Consider the following 16,426-nt stretch of genomic DNA (forward strand, 5'->3'; position numbering starts at 1 on the left):
TTGGAAATAGGGCGGTAATTGGATGCATCGTCGTAACTGGATTTGAAATTTTTTATTATTGGTGTGACAATAGAGGTTTTCCAAGAGGTGGGGACAGTAGCAGAGGAGAAACTGTTTTGAATAAGGGAAAGAATAAAAGCACCGAAATAAGGAAAAAATTTATTTAAATAGAACGGTGGCAAAGGTTCTAAAGGTGAGCCTTTTAGGTTGATTGATTTAAGATGTCTTTCTATGTCGTTTATGGATGGTATTCTGAAATTTGTACATTTGGCTGTTGGAATAGAGTTATTTGTAATTGAGTTATCCAATGTAGGTGAAATTGTTGTATTATTTGAGAAGTTTTGTCTTATTTTAGCTATCTTTTGGCAGAAGTAGTCGGCTAGTTCTTGTGCTTTTAATGTTGATTTTTGATTAGGTATATGTTTTTTTTAATCTGGATTAATTGACTTTAGAATATTAAAGAGGACGGCAGTATTTTTAGCTTTTTGGATTTTATTATTGTAATAAGATTTTTTTGCCTGGGTAATTTCATTTTTGTAATAAAGAGAAGTATCTTTAAATTTTTGAAGGTTAAAAGGGGTTTTGGAAGAACGCCACTTCCTTTCTGAAGCACAAAGTTGTGTTTTTATTTGAGATAGTTTTTGGAATACCAAAGGTTTTTAAATTTTCGGTTGACTACTGTTTTAGTGATGAGTGGTATTTTAGTGTTTACTATGGATTCTAAGTTTTAGTTCCAATATTGAAGTTGTTCATCGATGGTTTTAAATACTGGAATGATAATGGAAGGGCTGAATTTAGGGGAAATATCAGAAATTTCTAATTGAGAAAAGTCTCTGTATGAAAATGTTTTTGTTTTAGAAAAGTGATTAGGGGTCAACGATTGGGTAAAATAGAGGCTTAAAGAGATCAGATTATGATCAGACCAAGGAACTGAGAAGATGTTCGGGGCTGAATGGGAGATCGATTTCCAGGTGTGATGTTAAAACGAAAGTTTAATTTGTCAGACACCATAGTCATTGTTGAAAGAGTGAAAATCCTAACCGATACATGGGCTAAATTTGTCTCTTCTGTGGGGTTGTTTTTCCTGCTCCCATTCCCTGACTGTGGAATAAGTATTGGGACAAAATTAAGAGCTGCTAGTATATGGACCAGCAGTTGCACCATCCTTTTAAAGTGACTTTTCTTTAAAAAATCCCTGTTACCACAGGAGCCAAGTTTTGAAAATGACTGGGGGTGCTCAACTCATAACTCACAACAAATTTTCTCTCACCCAGCAAAGAAAAAAAAGAGAAAACAACATTCATCAGGGGCAGGGAATGTCCAGCCACTCTTTCCTTCCATTCCCAGTGTGTCAGCATCATACTCTCTCTCCCTCCAACCCATTTATAGCACTTTTTCCAACTAGCTTGATGCTAACAGATTAGCTCTCAATGTTAATAAATCAAATGTTATGCTCTTTCCTTGGAAAGAAGGTCCTAAACTCAATTTCCCAATCACTATCAAAGGTACCACTCTACAGTCGATCAGTAGCATTAAGATCCTAGGGGTTATTTTTGATCATAAACTAACTTATCATAACCTTATTAGTAGTATTGTCAAATCAACTTTCTTCAGACTACGTCAAATTCGTTCAGTTTCAAAATTCTTATGTCCCAAGTCACTTAACACATTAATTCACTCACTGGTAATCTCAAAAATCGATTATTGTAATGCTCTATTCTTGTACAATCCCTCTGGAGCCTGAATTATTGGGTAATGCATCCATTCCAGCCTTGGCTGCAGAACTTAAAAATAACACCAACCCCCTCTGCGAGGTCGCCTGTGCGGCCACTCCCCTTGAAATTCAGTTTTGATTCTGCAGCCTTGCTGAGAACTTCTAGTTTTCTTCTGCTCGTGATTTTATTTCTCAATTCCTAGTCTCTTATTTTATTCGGTACCACGGGTTTGCCCTCATGCTGTGGATCAACTTTGTGCGAGTGATCCTTCGACAGAAGATCATAGACATTTTAAAGTTTGTCTGCTTCTGGAGGGTGCTCTGTAAGCCTGAAACTGCAGTAAGCCCTCTGGACAGCCTGCAGATTGAAACAGGTCTCCAGGTTCGTCCACAAAGGAGTAGAGCGCAGGTTGCTGCGGTTCCAAGGAGGTACGCTGGGATCGGAACTGCGCCACGTGTCTTCCTTGATTTCCCTGAGGGGGTCCTGGTGGTCGTGATCTGAGGTGACAGGGAAGTTGAGGCGGCCAGAAGATCTGAAATATCCAGTTTAATCAGCTCCTGAGGTAATGATCTCCCTATGCCTGTACTGTGTATTGCTGGCTGCCATTGAAATGCATTGCAGCACATGTCTATGGTGTCTGTGAGTCACAGACTTTGCCGATTTTGAGGGGTTCTCAAATCGTGATTTTGGGGGGTTTCCCTGCATTCCCTGGTCCCCCCCATCCGTACAGTCCTAAAATCGCCATTTTTAGACGTTTACAGATTATCCAAAACGCTTCAATTAAACTCATAATGAAAGCTAAGAAATTCGACCATGTGACACCCCTCCTTAAGAAAGTGCATTGGCTTCCAGTTGCTCACTGCATAACATATAAAATAAGTCTGCTAACTCTCTGTTCCGTCAAGTGGGATGATCAGAGATACTCAGGAAAACAGACAATATAAAGCATAAACAATAACACTTTAATATATATATATATATATATATAAGAATAAATTAGCATCACCGTATCTCACGTAAACCCTCCCTTCACCATTCGGAATCCCTCAATGGATAGGCGAGTAGGACACAGGAGTCTGCCCCTTTAGACCTGACGTCTTGGATAGCCGGCTAGGATTCTGGATTCTAGGAGCAGAATTCCGTCCTTATAAGCTGCTGAGTTAAACAGCTGGTCCTGCAGTAACAGCGTCCTTTGATTCAGGCACACCCCAGGTCGGTCCCTTTGAAGTTGTTTGGGCAACATTCAGGTCAAAGAGGTCAAAATGTCAGATAAACAGACTTGTGGATTCATGTCGGTAGCATGCTGAATTTCAGTTACCCCCCTGGCCAGTTCCTTTGTTTGGATAACATTCAGGTCCCATCTGGCGTTAATGAGGTGTTGCAGGGACTGGTAAATGGCTGGTCTTGCTCTTTTGTTCTCTGTTTTGGTAACACCTAGGTCTGTCCTTACTGATGTTATTTGAGTGGTACGCAGGCAACTGAATTTAGGGAAAAGCTGTTGGGTTCTTAGTAAAGCATTTGATGTTGTCAAGGTAACACTAAGGTTCAGGAGTTCAGGTAAGCAGACTTGAGGAGACATATAATATTCTGAACAAAATTATCAGTAATATGCTGGGGTATAACATTCTCAAATCTCTTCTTTATAAAACTCCCGCCTTCATTCATAGATTATTGATTCCCCACACGCCAACAAGATTACTTAGGTCAAACGACCAACATTTATTAATTGTTCCTGCTCTCAAAAACATTAACACAATGCGGCAATTTATCTTTTCTGTCACAGCCCCCCAAATAATGGAATTCCCTCCCTATTTATTTAAGGGAAGAACGCAACCTAGTTAGATTCAAGAGCAAGTTAAAATGCTTTCTTTTTAAAGTTGCATTTGACTTCTAGAAAGCTAGATTAGGAGCCTCAATTGAATCCTATTTCCCAACTTATTTTAAAGCCCACCGCTCTCACCCTTCCTATTGTTTTTTCCCCTACTTGTCTTATTTACTATCAACAACTTGTATTTCTTTCCCCATTTCTTCCTTTTGTTTAATATGTCTTGTCAGGTTAGTCTTATTCGTTTGTTTTGTTTCCCTCAGAAATTTTGTAATTTTACTTTTATGTACATTGCTTAGAATTTTGAATAAGCGATTAATCAAATTTTTAATAAACTTGAAAATTACTCGCAGTCCATAGGCACCATACTCTTTTCCCCCAATTATTTTCATTTTCCCCTTCATCCTTCCTCTGTACTTTAATTTTTATATTTGGAGGAAGGGAATTTAATTGCTCTTGCCTGCTCTACTCTTAAATCTTTTTAAACTGGTTCTGCTTCTAATTTTCCTGTTTCCCCTGCTTTCTACTTCCCTCCATTACCCAGCAAGGTCCAATACACTTTTCCCTAGCTAGTTGCTATTCCATACAGGTTTGGCTCACCCATCTCTTTACTGATTCCTATTTCTCACTCCCCTCTACAGGTGATAACTTCCTTTTGTTTGTAGATTTAACTCAGGGATCTCAAAGTCCCTCCTTGAGGGCCGCAATCCAGTCAGATTTTCAGGATTTCCCCAATGAATATGCATTGAAAGCAGTGCATGCACATAGATCTCATGCATATTCATTGGGGAAATCAAGAAAACCCGATTGGATTGCGGCCCTCGAGGAGGGACTTTGAGATCCCTGATTTAACTCATCTTGTTTGTGACCTCCCGTTGACCACAGGCTTGGATCATTTCCTTGCTCTGCTGTTCCTGGCTCCAGGCAAATTCTTGTTTCAGTGACTGGTTTTTCATCCCCTTATGCATTGCAGTACTTCCCTGACATTCAAAAGAATCCAGTCCAATGTGTAGAGAGTTGTGCAGGGACAGAAATCCCGCCAGTCCCCGTGAGGAATCTCCTCTGGCCCCGTCCGACCCCGCGATGCATCTCCTCTGTCCCTGTCCCTCCCCCCATAAATGTTACCTGTCCCCATAAAAAGCAGCAATTACTTCTGACAGTTTTGATTTTTTTTTTAAGTCTTAGTTTATTTAAACCAACAATAAAATACAATATAAACAAATAACAGTAAACAGAAATAAGAGATGCATACATCACGGGAATGAATTTGAATAGACATTAGGTCATGTGACTGTTGGATCAACCATTTCTTGTTAAAAGAAATACGAGAGTTAGATTTTTTTTGGCAATATAAAGCTCATATCTGTAGAGCAACCAAATCTGGTTCTACCATCTGGCATAGGTAACTTGTGAGAGGTCCTTCCAAAATCCACAATGCAGCAATGAGTGGACACTTGGAATGCGCTACCGGAGGAAGTGATCAGGCAGAGTACGGTACAGGGATTGGACGGATTCCTGAGGGATAAAGGGATCGTGGGATACTGAGAGAGGTATCCAGGTAAAAAGTATAGAAACCCAACCAGGTCGTGCATGTGCAAGACCGGACGGTTAGGACTTCGATGGGAAGATAGGACTTAAATGGGAAACCAAGGTGGCAAGGGGCCCCTTCTGGTGATTCAGACAGGTGACCTGTTTGGGCCGCCGCAGGAGAGGACTGCTGGGCAAGATGGACCTATGGTCTGACCCGGCGGAGGCACTGCTTATGTTCTTATAATCAAACAATACAGCATCAAAATCATTTAAAGCAGAATTGAGAGAGGCACTTTTTAGGACAATGGTTGCATAAGAAAAATGTGCCAAAACTGAACTGGAAACCCCAAAACAAACTCAGCAAGTACTTTATTTTGTACTAAACACAATTGGTGGCATAACCATGAGAAGGGGGCTGGGCCTCCCACTTTGAGCTTAGCCCCCCTCAAAATTAACATCTCTCTTGCTCTAGCTGGTGGAACATTTTGTTTCTCCATCATCTTGGTCCCAGTTTCTCTATCTTCTACTTATTCTCTTTCCAGGCCTCAGGAACCCCGGTTCCATCCCTGTGGGAGTCCCGTGAGCCTGGGGGGGATCCACATGGGAGTCCCATGAGCCTGGGGGGATCCTCATGAGAATTCTGTAGACATAGGGGGGACCTCTGTGGGAGTCGCATAGATCTGGGGGATCCCTGCTGGGTTTCCACGGGACCCATAGGATTCCCGCAATCTCTGTTCCCATGCAGACCTCTAGTCCAATGGCCATCTTTCTGTCTGCAGAGTCCACATCAGATTCTTTGCCATATGCTTTGGAAGCCCAGCAAAGATTGTAGTTTGAAACCTCAAAGATTGGATGTTGAGTGGGAGAACATGTTCTAGCAACCCAGGCCTTCACAGACAGACCAGTCAACTCTCTTTATGCTGATCCAAATAATATGAATTTAATAATCAAGTAGTAATAGCTTACAGGAACAAATCACACAGCATACAGAGTGATAGAGTGTACACCAGGCTGGCCAGGCTGATGGAGAACCTCCGATGAGTTCTGAAACTATGGTCCAGGGAGCTTTCTTTTATATGATTCTGGCAGCTCTGGCCCACGTTGGTGCATGTTACATTTCACACTTTCATTGGTTAATCATATTCATTATTTTATATATTAAGCTATGGATTGGTTAATAATTGAGTGATTCTGTGTCACGCCTCTTTCCATCTAATTCTACCCTCCTTTCCCCTTAAGTGTTCTCTTAATATATCAAGAACCTCCTTCGAGCACCTGGGCCTAACAGTTTTCCAGCTCTGTGGTTAGCCTTCTTGTATACTTCTGTCCGTGGTTCGTCTTTCCTCTGGTGAAAGTTATCATGTTGCTTATATTTTTCATCAGAATTGTTTTTCTCTATAACTATGCTCACTGTTTCTAGGAAAAAGCAGAAGTGTTTTTCACAGTTCACAGCTTCTCTCAGAGTTGACAATTTCTAGTCAGAGAGCCCATTTGCTTTTTCAGCAACCATTTTAGGTCTTAGCTGTACTGGCCTTGCTTTGGCTTGCTACTGCTGTTACAGGGAAATTCTCGGGGATCTTCACCTGAGCTTACAGGACTTTCCTTCCCCTCCTCAGGTTCCATCCCTGTGGGAGTCCCATGAGCCTGGGGGGGATCCCTGTGGGAGTCCCGTTAGCCTGGGGGGGATCCCTGTGGGAGTCCCGTGAGCCTGGGGAGATCCCCATGGGAGTCCCATGAGCCTGGGGGAATCCTCATGAGAATTCTGTAGACATAGGGGGAAGCATGAGCGTGCATGCGGGAAAATGAGGCGCATGCATCTGCTTCTAGCCAACCAATTAAAAAGCACCTTGTTGCCGCTGTTCTGCTCCCAGAGGTCCACACGGCTTTCCCTCTGCTACTGGAGTCCTTGCTTCTGGTGTAACTTCCGGTTTCGCAAAACCGGAAGTTACATTAGATGGAAGGATTCCGGTGGCAGAGGGAAAGCTCAAACGGGTCTCTAGCAAGGGGGGGCAGACGAATTGGTGAGTTCGATTTTTTACAAAATCAAATCGATTTGAATCGATTCACCCAAAGTGAATTGGTGAATTGATTCAAATTGCGAATCGGTCAGCACTACTGACCAGTAGGCTGCAAGGAGAAGTGGAAGCAGTAGCTGAGGAGAGACAGCCTTCCTGTTTTCCCCTACAGCTCTACAGTGGGAAGATCTCAGCTCTAATGTCTCAGCAATGCTGCAAAAATATTGGGGGTGCTCTAGCATCACAGAGCTGCTGCCTATACCCGTTATAAATGCAGAATATTATGTTAAGAAAAGCACTCTGATTTAGGATTATCAAATGTCCGGATTTCCCCAGACAGCTTTTCAAAACCTGCACTTTGGGTTTTGAAAAGCTTCCCGTCAAAATTGCGTTGGGAATGGGCATCTGCGCATGCCTGGATGCGACATGTTGATGTTATTGCCTCTTGTCCGTGCATGCATGGTTGCCGTCTGGGGGCGGGGCTGGGGAGCGAAACAGGTCGTGTAACACAGGTGGAACTGGGTGGGCCTGGGGGCATGGCCATGGATCTGTATTTTCCTTCGAGAAAATCTAGTAACCCTACTATGATTCTTCCCTCCCTTGCTCTTTAAAATCTTCCATTCCTTCTGCCCTATCACTACCACTGCCACTCTCTTTCTACTTAATACCACCGTTTATCTAAATATCTTGGAAGCTGTTAAGCATCATTTTGCCCTGAAAGCTGTCATATCCCTTTTTTACTGTCTTCATTGAGCCATCTGATTCTACTCTGCTCTTCAAAAGAGCCCTTTCACATCTTCATTTTTAAGAACCTCCTGACTTTTCTCTGTTCACTTTATAGAGCCCCCTGCTCTTCTTTATTTGAATGCTCTACTCAGTATTAGTGCTTCCAGATTCAGGGAAAAGGGATTCGATTTGACTCACTAAATTGATTTTTCGATTCTATTTACTTTTCCCACCCAATTAGGTGTTTGTTTTCATATGGCCTGGTAGATTTATTTTGTAGCCTCTTCACCCACCCCTCCTCCCTTTGCCTTCTCCAACCCCACACCTGTGCTGTGGTGTAAACAAAAAAGACGTTTTCTTCTCTCTGTTAGGTCCTAGCTCATGCCCACTGTCAAACACCAGCTCTGGCAGGATACACATTTCAGATCTGACTTATTGTAATCACAGAATAGAAAATAAAATTATTTTTTCTACCTTTTGTTGTCTGGTGATTTTATTATTCAAATCATGTTGGTCCCAGGCTCTGGTTTCTGTTTGTCTTCTTTTAACTTGCTCACCAAGATCTCCTGCCCATTTGACGTTTTCTTCTTTCTCCGTGCTCACCATCCATCTTCCATCTTTGTACCTTTCCTTATTTTGCCATATCCAGTATTTGTTTTTTTTTCCCCACTTGTACCTTCTTTCTTTCGCTCCCTGCCTTGTGCCCTGGGTGAAACCTCTCTATTCTCCTCCATGCAGCATCTCTCTCTTCCTCCCCTCCATTATCATGTGCAATATTTCTTTCTCTCCCCATGCACCATCTCTTCCTTCCCTCCACCCTATGTGCAACATTTCTTCCTCTGTATTCATCTCCCTCTCCTCCACCATATGCAGGATTTTGCCCTCTCCCCCCCCCATGTGCAGCAGCTTTCAATCCATCCATCCCCCTGTGCAACAGCTTTCCTCCCTCCCCCTGTGAGATGCCTCCTGTCCGCCCTCCCCCCTGTGAAATCTGACATAGGCTTCCCAAAGCAGCAGCCGATGGCCAATGGGAAGAGGCAGCACTTGGAACAAGCTGCTTATGGCCTGCCCTGCCAGGGCTTCCCTCTGCCATGTCATCAGTGACACGGCAGAGAAAAGGCCCCAGTGGGGTCAGCCAAGAGTAGTCTGTTCCGAGCTGCTGCCTCTTCCCGCTCACCATCACTGCTGTTGCTTTGGGAGACCTATGTCAGATCTCATGGAGGAGGTGGGTGGGCAGTTGGGATGTGCTTCATGGGGATAGGAGGGAGGGAAAGCTTCAACTTTTGTGCCCCATGCTTGTACTGCGCATGTCGCGCACAGGCCCACTCAGGCATTCCCCCCTACTGCGCACAGGCCCACTCAGTCGTTCACCCTGCCAAAGCCCCTCTTTCTGATGCAACCCCGTGCTTCACGAAACAGAAAGTTTCAAGTTACACTACAAAGGAAGGGCTCTGGCAGAGAGACAAGTCCGAATGGGCCTGCTCAGATGAAACATTGAGTTCGTTTTTTCCTGAAAATGAATCGATTTGACATCTATTTGAATCGGGCAGCTCTACTCAGTATATCCATTAGAATAGTTAAGCAATATACACATGTAGTAGCAATGTTATCAATTTAAAAATATTACTCTTGAGTCCAAATATTCTTCAGAACCCATGTAATAAATGATCTCAGATTTGATGCATCCAATTGGTTGATGTCACAAATGGCCCACCATGAACCACTCAGATCAGATCTCATTCTGAGACACTGTTTCAAACATAGCTGCTGCTAGATTCCTGAGCATTGCTAAAGGTTCATATAAATGTATAAAGAAGTCCTGTGCTTGGAGATAGTGGGCATATCTATGCTAATTTTCTTGTGTCACTGAATAGCTCAGCAAGTGCAACTCTGACTCTCCTTTGCTTTCCTTCAGCTCCCTGAGTGTAATTGGAACCTGGTATGTCACACTCGTTATCATCATTAAGTACATCTGGCCAGATGAGGAGATGGCTCCAAGAGAGATTCCTAGCAGGTATGTGTGTAAATGTATACCCAAAGCCCATAATATATATATATGATGCCCTGGAATTTGCCTCTGGCCACAGAACATAGGCCGATAGCCTAATGTGCTACTCACCTTCTAGGCTATCTTTTGATGTTTTGTCTGTTCGAGAAGCCCATTATCCTTGCAAATGCTGTTTTCTCACCTGCTTCCTATAGTTACTGCACCACTCTCCTGGTCCTCCTTTCCTACAGGGACTGACACTTTCACTACTAGGCACATTGCCAGCACCTCTGTCTTCTTGAATCCTTCCACCAGCAGAGATGCTGCCAATCAGTGTTCCCTCTAAGCGGGCGGGTGTTGTGAGCAAACTTTTTTCACCGTGAGCCAAAAATATCGGGCGCCAGCAAGTTATGAGCCAACTCGCCCGATTCTCCTCTCGCCGCCCTGCCATCTGCCGTACGCCTCTTCCGATTGTGCGCTGTGACGAGAAACGTGTGCGCTGCGATGTAATATTTTGTGCGCCAGCGCAGCTTAGCGGGAACACTGGTTCAAATGGTTTTATTTATTTCCCCAAATTTATTTTTGTTATACGCATTGAAAATATTTGATATTGCGTTTAAATCAAAATCTCAATAAACTTGAAACGAGTGCCCGTGAGATTGTGGGAGGGTTAAATACTCAAAACTTAGAAGTTTTTGCTACGCCAGCTTTCTGGTATCTTTACATACAGTGGCGTACCTAGCATATGTAACATCCGGGGCCCATCATTTTTTGGCACCCCCCCCCCATCTGTAAGAAAAACATGATTTTTAGTAACAAACCACACGTCACACATGAGTACCTAGGAAAAGGCAGCATCTTACATATTGCAGTGAGCAGTACATCAATACACCCATTGTAAAACTAAACAAGCCAGACCAGCACAGATCAATCCTACACCGTCAATCCTAACAGAAAACACACAGAACACAGAAAACACCTTCGCCTAGTAAGGAATATGTAATCACAAACTAACCCCTCCCTCTTTTACAAAACTGTAGTGTGGATTTTAGCTACGGAGGTAACAGCTCTGATGCTCATAAAATTCTGAGCATCAGAGCTGCTACCACCAAGGCTGGTGCTAAAAACGCTTCACAGTTTTGTAAAAGGGGGGATAAAATAAAAATACATAGACAAAGGTTAAATTGAACCAGCAAGAAGCTGGACTCTGCATACAATGCTTCACAGAAACAGTGACACATGTCTCCTAAAGCAATAAATAAATAGAAATTTTTTTCTACCTTTGCCTTCTGTGGTTTCTCCTTTCCTCATCTTCTTGTAACTCTCTTCCTTCCATCCACTGTCTGCTGTCTCTCTTCCCCTATATGGCATCTTCTCTCCTTCTATGCCCCTTCCAGAAACTGTATGCCTCCCCCTTCCATCTCTCCTTTCACCCCATTGGTCTGGCATCTCTCTCCTCGCCTTCCCTCTCCCACACCTCTCCTCATAGTCTGGTATCTCCCCTTCCCTGATTCTCTGGCATCTCTCTCCTTTCCTTTTCTTCCATCTTTCGCTCCCCCTCCATGCTCTCACATCTCCCCCTTCCTTTTCCCTTAGACTGGCATACCTTCCTCCTACGCTCCAAGCCCTGGCATCTCCTTTAATTTCCTCCCTCATCTTCCTTCTCCCTCCAGCTGGGTACCGCAACACTCTTCCCTGCAGCTCTGCACTTCCCCACAATTGCCATGCTTCGGTTCCTCTTCTTCCTTCCTTCCTCCCCCCCCCCCCCGCGGGACCCTGCGGCACCATCAACTCTTACTCCCTCTAATGTCGGCCCTGCAGCTCCAGACTTCCTCGCACCTTCTCCCCTCCCCCTTTGGATCGCTATTATTTTAAATGTTATAGCCGCGGAGCTGTATCCATCAGTGGAGATGTCTAACCTCGGCCTGCCCCGGAACTCTTACTGCAACAGTGACTTCCTGTTCCTGCCTAGACGGGCGGCTGCTGCAGTAAGAGTTCCGGGGCAGGCCGAGGTTAGACATCTCCACTGATGGATACAGCTCCGCGGCTATAACATTTAAAATAATAGCGATCCAAAGGGGGAGGGGAGAAGGTGCGAGGAAGTCTGGAGCTGCAGGGCCGACATTAGAGGGAATAAGAGTTGATGGTGCCGCAGGGTCCCGCGGGGGGGGGGGGGGAGGAAGGAAGGAAGAAGAGGAACCGAAGCATGGCAATTGTGGGGAAGTGCAGAGCTGCAGGAGCTGTTATAGCCGCGGAGCTGTATCCATCAGTGGAGATGTCTAACCTCGGCCTGCCCCGGAACTCTTACTGCAGCAGCCGCCCGTCTAGGCAGGAACAGGAAGTCACTGTTGCAGTAAGAGTTCCGGGGCAGGCCGAGGTTAGACATCTCCACTGATGGATACAGCTCCGCGGCTATAACATTTAAAATAATAGCGATCCAAAGGGGGAGGGGAGAAGGTGCGAGGAAGTCTGGAGCTGCAGGGCCGACATTAGAGGGAGTAAGAGTTGATGGTGCCGCAGGGTCCCGCGGGGGGGGGAGGAAGAAAGGAAGAAGAGGAACCGAAGCATGGCAATTGTGGGGAAGTGCAATCCCCCCAATGCGTCCCCTTACCTTACCTCCCCTTACCTTTGCGACGCGTGTGTGCGCTGTGAAGAGAAACTTGTGCGCTGCGATGTAATATTTTGTGCGCGAGCGCAGGCCAGCGCAGCTTAGCGGGAACACTGCTGCCAATACTGCTTTTTTTTCTCTCTCCCATCCACACCTCCTGAAAAGAGATCATTCTGGTTTCTCCTTGCCTTCATCTTTCTCCCCCAGCATAACCATCACTACCAAGCTTTCTTTTTGGCTTTTTCTCACCACCCTGCACAGAGGTTGGTACTGCTCTTCTGGGCTTTCCCATGCAGACATGACTGCCAGTTTCACCTCTACTCTGCAGATGCTAATGATGTCCTTCTGCACACTCATATTGTTCCTACCTTAATCCAAGAGCAAACTTTGTCCCACCCACCCACCTCCTTCAGGTTTCTCCTTCACTGTGTCTGAGCACATGTGAGCATGACATTGCTAATTCCTTGGAGCCAAATCCATTGGGCATATATAAAGGAACATTTCTAAGGTGCTCTGCACATCAGCTGGTTATTATAGGGGCAGTGCTGTCCATTTGTGAGAACTGAGCATAGAGTTTGGGAGGACTGACCCTTCTGCATAGAGAAATAAGAAGGTGAAAAGGAAATTTGTCTCTTTCTTGTTCTGCAGCATATATAATCAGAGGTTGTTTCTCTCCCCAGTCCTTCCTCATGGATTGCTGTTTTCAATGCTATGCCCACAATCTGCTTTGGATTTCAGGTATTTACAGAATGCCTGTGTGGGTTCTGATGTCTGCTGATGTGTGTCATTCTCGCTGTTCTTGTATATATTGTGTCAGTACCTACCTGTAGTTTTGGGGATATTGCTGAAGTGCAGAATATCTAAACTGCTTCCTGACTTCTGGGTTCCTGTTTTGCTGATAGTGCCATGTTAGCAGTGTGCCTGTTTTTAACTGCATGAAGACACCTGATGTGAAGACGTGGGGAGGTGTGGTGACGGCTGCCATGATCATTGCTCTCTTTGTTTATACAGGAACAGGTGAGGAGGCCTCACTTCTGTCATAGAGGCATCATTGAGTAAGTCAGCCCCTCCCTAGTTTTCCCCAGTCTATAAACCCTTAAGAATTATTCACAAGGCATATCCCCTCCAAGACCTAGATGCACTAAGAGGATCGGTAAGGCCAATTCAGAAAGAGTTATTGATGCACTAAAAAGTTTGCATGCAAATATTTCCCTTGGATGTTTGTCGTAATCCCTGACTCTGCCATCTGAGGATTGCTGTGAGAGTGACTCTCACACATGCGCAGAGCCAGCAGAGGGAGCCCGAACAGCTGAGAGGCAGTGGAAGAGCCAAACGCAGCCTCCTGCCACTCAACTGTTCGGGGCAGGAAAATATTTTTTTTTTCCCCATTTTTATTGGGCACAGATGTTGTGCGTGTTGCACATGCACAATATCTGTCCCATTAAAAAAAGAAAAAAAAACACACTCTTCTCCCTGTCTATGATGGCTCCCCCCCCCCCCCGACGAACCGGCACCACGAATGTCCCCCCCCCCAGTGAAAACAGCAAGTGGAATTCCCACTTCCTCCTGCTACCAGAGGCCCCCGAACCCTCCCATATCTTTTTAGAGAAGTTGGAGCAGGACAGAAGCTCAGTCTGTCCCACTCGTAAGCCCGCCAATTCAAAATGGCAGGCCTTTCCTTCCCTAATGCATCATGTGTTGCTCGGGGAGGGGCCTAAAGCCTTGATTGGGTCAGACACAAGGGAGGGGAGGGGCCTTTGGCGTCAGAGCCAATCAGAGCCTTAGGCTCCTTCTGTATCCCAGGATACAAGGGGAGGAGTCTAAGGCCCTGATTGACTTGACTGAGGCTCAATCAGGGCCTTTGACTCCTTCCTCTGTATCCCAGGATACAGAGGGAGGAACCTAAGACCCTGATTGTCTCAGATGCCTAGGCTCCCTGCCCATGCATCACATGGTGCACAGGGGAGGGAAAGGCTTATCATTTTGAATTGGCAGGCCTATGAGTGGGACGGACTGAGCTTCCTACTGCTCCAATTTCTTTAAAAAGTTACCGGAGGGGGGAGCCTCCGGTGGCAAGAGGGAATGGGCATCCCGTCTGCCTTTTTTTTTTTTCAGGAAAGGGGGAGGGTAGGAGATATTTGGGGGGGCATCTACAATGGCAAAACACCCCATTTCCGAGTGCCCAGTAAAGAGAGAGGTGTAGAGGGTCACCAACACTTTTAGTGATTCTGCACATTCAAAGATAAGTGAAAATACTTTCTGTTGTGATTCTTTATTTTGAATCAGTTTATTTAACTATGAAACAACAGTAAGTGTTAAACAAGACATCAATGAGGAGGTGACAATAAGGGTCTAAGATGAATATCATTACCCACTAAACGTTTGAACTACACAATTAATGTGGAATTAAGTGGGTGTTGGTGACCCTCTAGATCTCTCTCGTTACAGGATACTCAGAAGTAGGGTGTTTTGCCATTGTGGATGTTTCCAGTTTACCTCATTTCACCATCTTCTGCATTTTGCTAGATATTTGGGAGGGGGGGCGCCTGGCACGGGAGTGGGCCTTCGGTGGAAGGAGGGAGTGGGCATCCCTCCTGCCAATTTTGATTTGGGGGGGCGGGGTTAGCATGGCAGGAGGAATGCTCCTCCTGACATTTTTTACTGGTGCAGGGGAGGTGTTTTTTTTGTTGTTTTTCTTCTTTTCTTTTTTAATGGTGCAGATATTGTGCATGTGTAATATGCACAGCATCCGTACCTATTTTAAAAAAAAGTTTAGACAGGTAAGCGACTGGTCTTAACCAGTCACTTTTTTTGGATCACTGAAAGCCATCACTTTTTTAGTGCATCAGGAAGCCATGTTAGAGCATCAATCGCTCTACTAATCAGCTTATTTGCATGGTTGGATCGGGGTATGAACGATCGTGCAGAAAACCAGGCGGTGAGCCATTTCTGCATTGGGTCAGCAAATGTGATCGTTGCCAAAGCTGTTTAAAACAGGTTTAGCGATGATCGTTGACTAGTGTATCTGGGCCCAAGTTCACAACTCTGGTTCCTCAGACTCCTAGAAAGGAAATATGATGATAGCTAATGACCTTGGGAGCTTCTTCCCCTTTCTTGCAGTATTATAGACACTACATGATCTGCTGCATTTTATCTTCTTTTCCCTATTGCAGACGATCCTTTTGTATTAGGAAGTTGCTACTTTGAGTTCCTTTAATTAAACAGCTCCACCACTGGTAAATTTTTCCATGCATTCATTTTTTCTTTCAAAAAAGAAAAAAAAAAGCTTCTTGACTCCCCTTACAACAGTGGTCTCAAACATGTGGCCCAGGGGCCACATGAGGCCCTCCAGGTACTATTTTGAGGCCCTCGGTATGTTTATCATAATCACAAAAGTAAAATAAAACAGTTTCTTGATCATATGTCTCTTTAGCTATAAATTACAATATTATTATTAAGACTTAGCTAAAAGGAAAGATTTATAAACTATAAAGAGTTTTACCTCATGCAAAATTGTCATTTCTTTAATAAGACATTACCTATTTTTTATGAGGCCTTCCAAGTACCTCCAAATTCAAAATGTGGCCCTGAAAGGGTTTGAGTTTGAGACCACTGCCTTACAACCATCTCTCTCTATATACCATTCTTTATTGTACCTCCTACTGGTAGAAACTTAAAGCCATAGAAAAAGTAGTCATCAATGTTCCTGCACCATTGCTTAGGCTACTTCTTACAGGAAAAGGCTTACCATATATACTTGAATATAAACCAAGATTTTTGGATTAAAAAAAGCCTCAGTTTATATTTGGGATGGTTTGTATTCAAGTATATACGGTAGTCTGCGGAACTGTACCCCTCTCAACACACATAGAGCTCATACTATGCAACATTCCTTACAGGGATTCTTGGTAACAGTAGGATGAAACTGAAGAATCTGTGACCCCAGAACCCTTCTAATGACTCGGTTTAAGCTGCCCAACTTCTCTTTCATGTTTTCTGTTTGTGCTATTTTATGAATTC

At 44.4% G+C, this 16,426-nt stretch overlaps 1 protein-coding gene across 5 annotated transcripts in view; it reads left to right on the forward strand.

Moving 5' to 3' along the window:
• SLC38A7 (solute carrier family 38 member 7) overlaps nt 1–16,426 on the forward strand; it is a 154,248-nt gene that overhangs the window by 71,456 nt on the left and 66,366 nt on the right. For all 5 annotated transcript variants that reach the window (XM_033943315.1, XM_033943313.1, XM_033943311.1 and 2 more), the window contains 3 exons: nt 9,727–9,825; nt 13,087–13,144; nt 13,309–13,423. In XM_033943315.1, the coding sequence (XP_033799206.1) occupies nt 9,727–9,825; nt 13,087–13,144; nt 13,309–13,423 (272 nt within the window). The remainder of the gene's footprint in view (nt 1–9,726; nt 9,826–13,086; nt 13,145–13,308; nt 13,424–16,426) is intronic.

This window comes from Geotrypetes seraphini, chromosome 4 (genome assembly GCF_902459505.1).
Source record: "Geotrypetes seraphini chromosome 4, aGeoSer1.1, whole genome shotgun sequence".
In the NCBI taxonomy this organism is placed as follows: domain Eukaryota; kingdom Metazoa; phylum Chordata; class Amphibia; order Gymnophiona; family Dermophiidae; genus Geotrypetes; species Geotrypetes seraphini.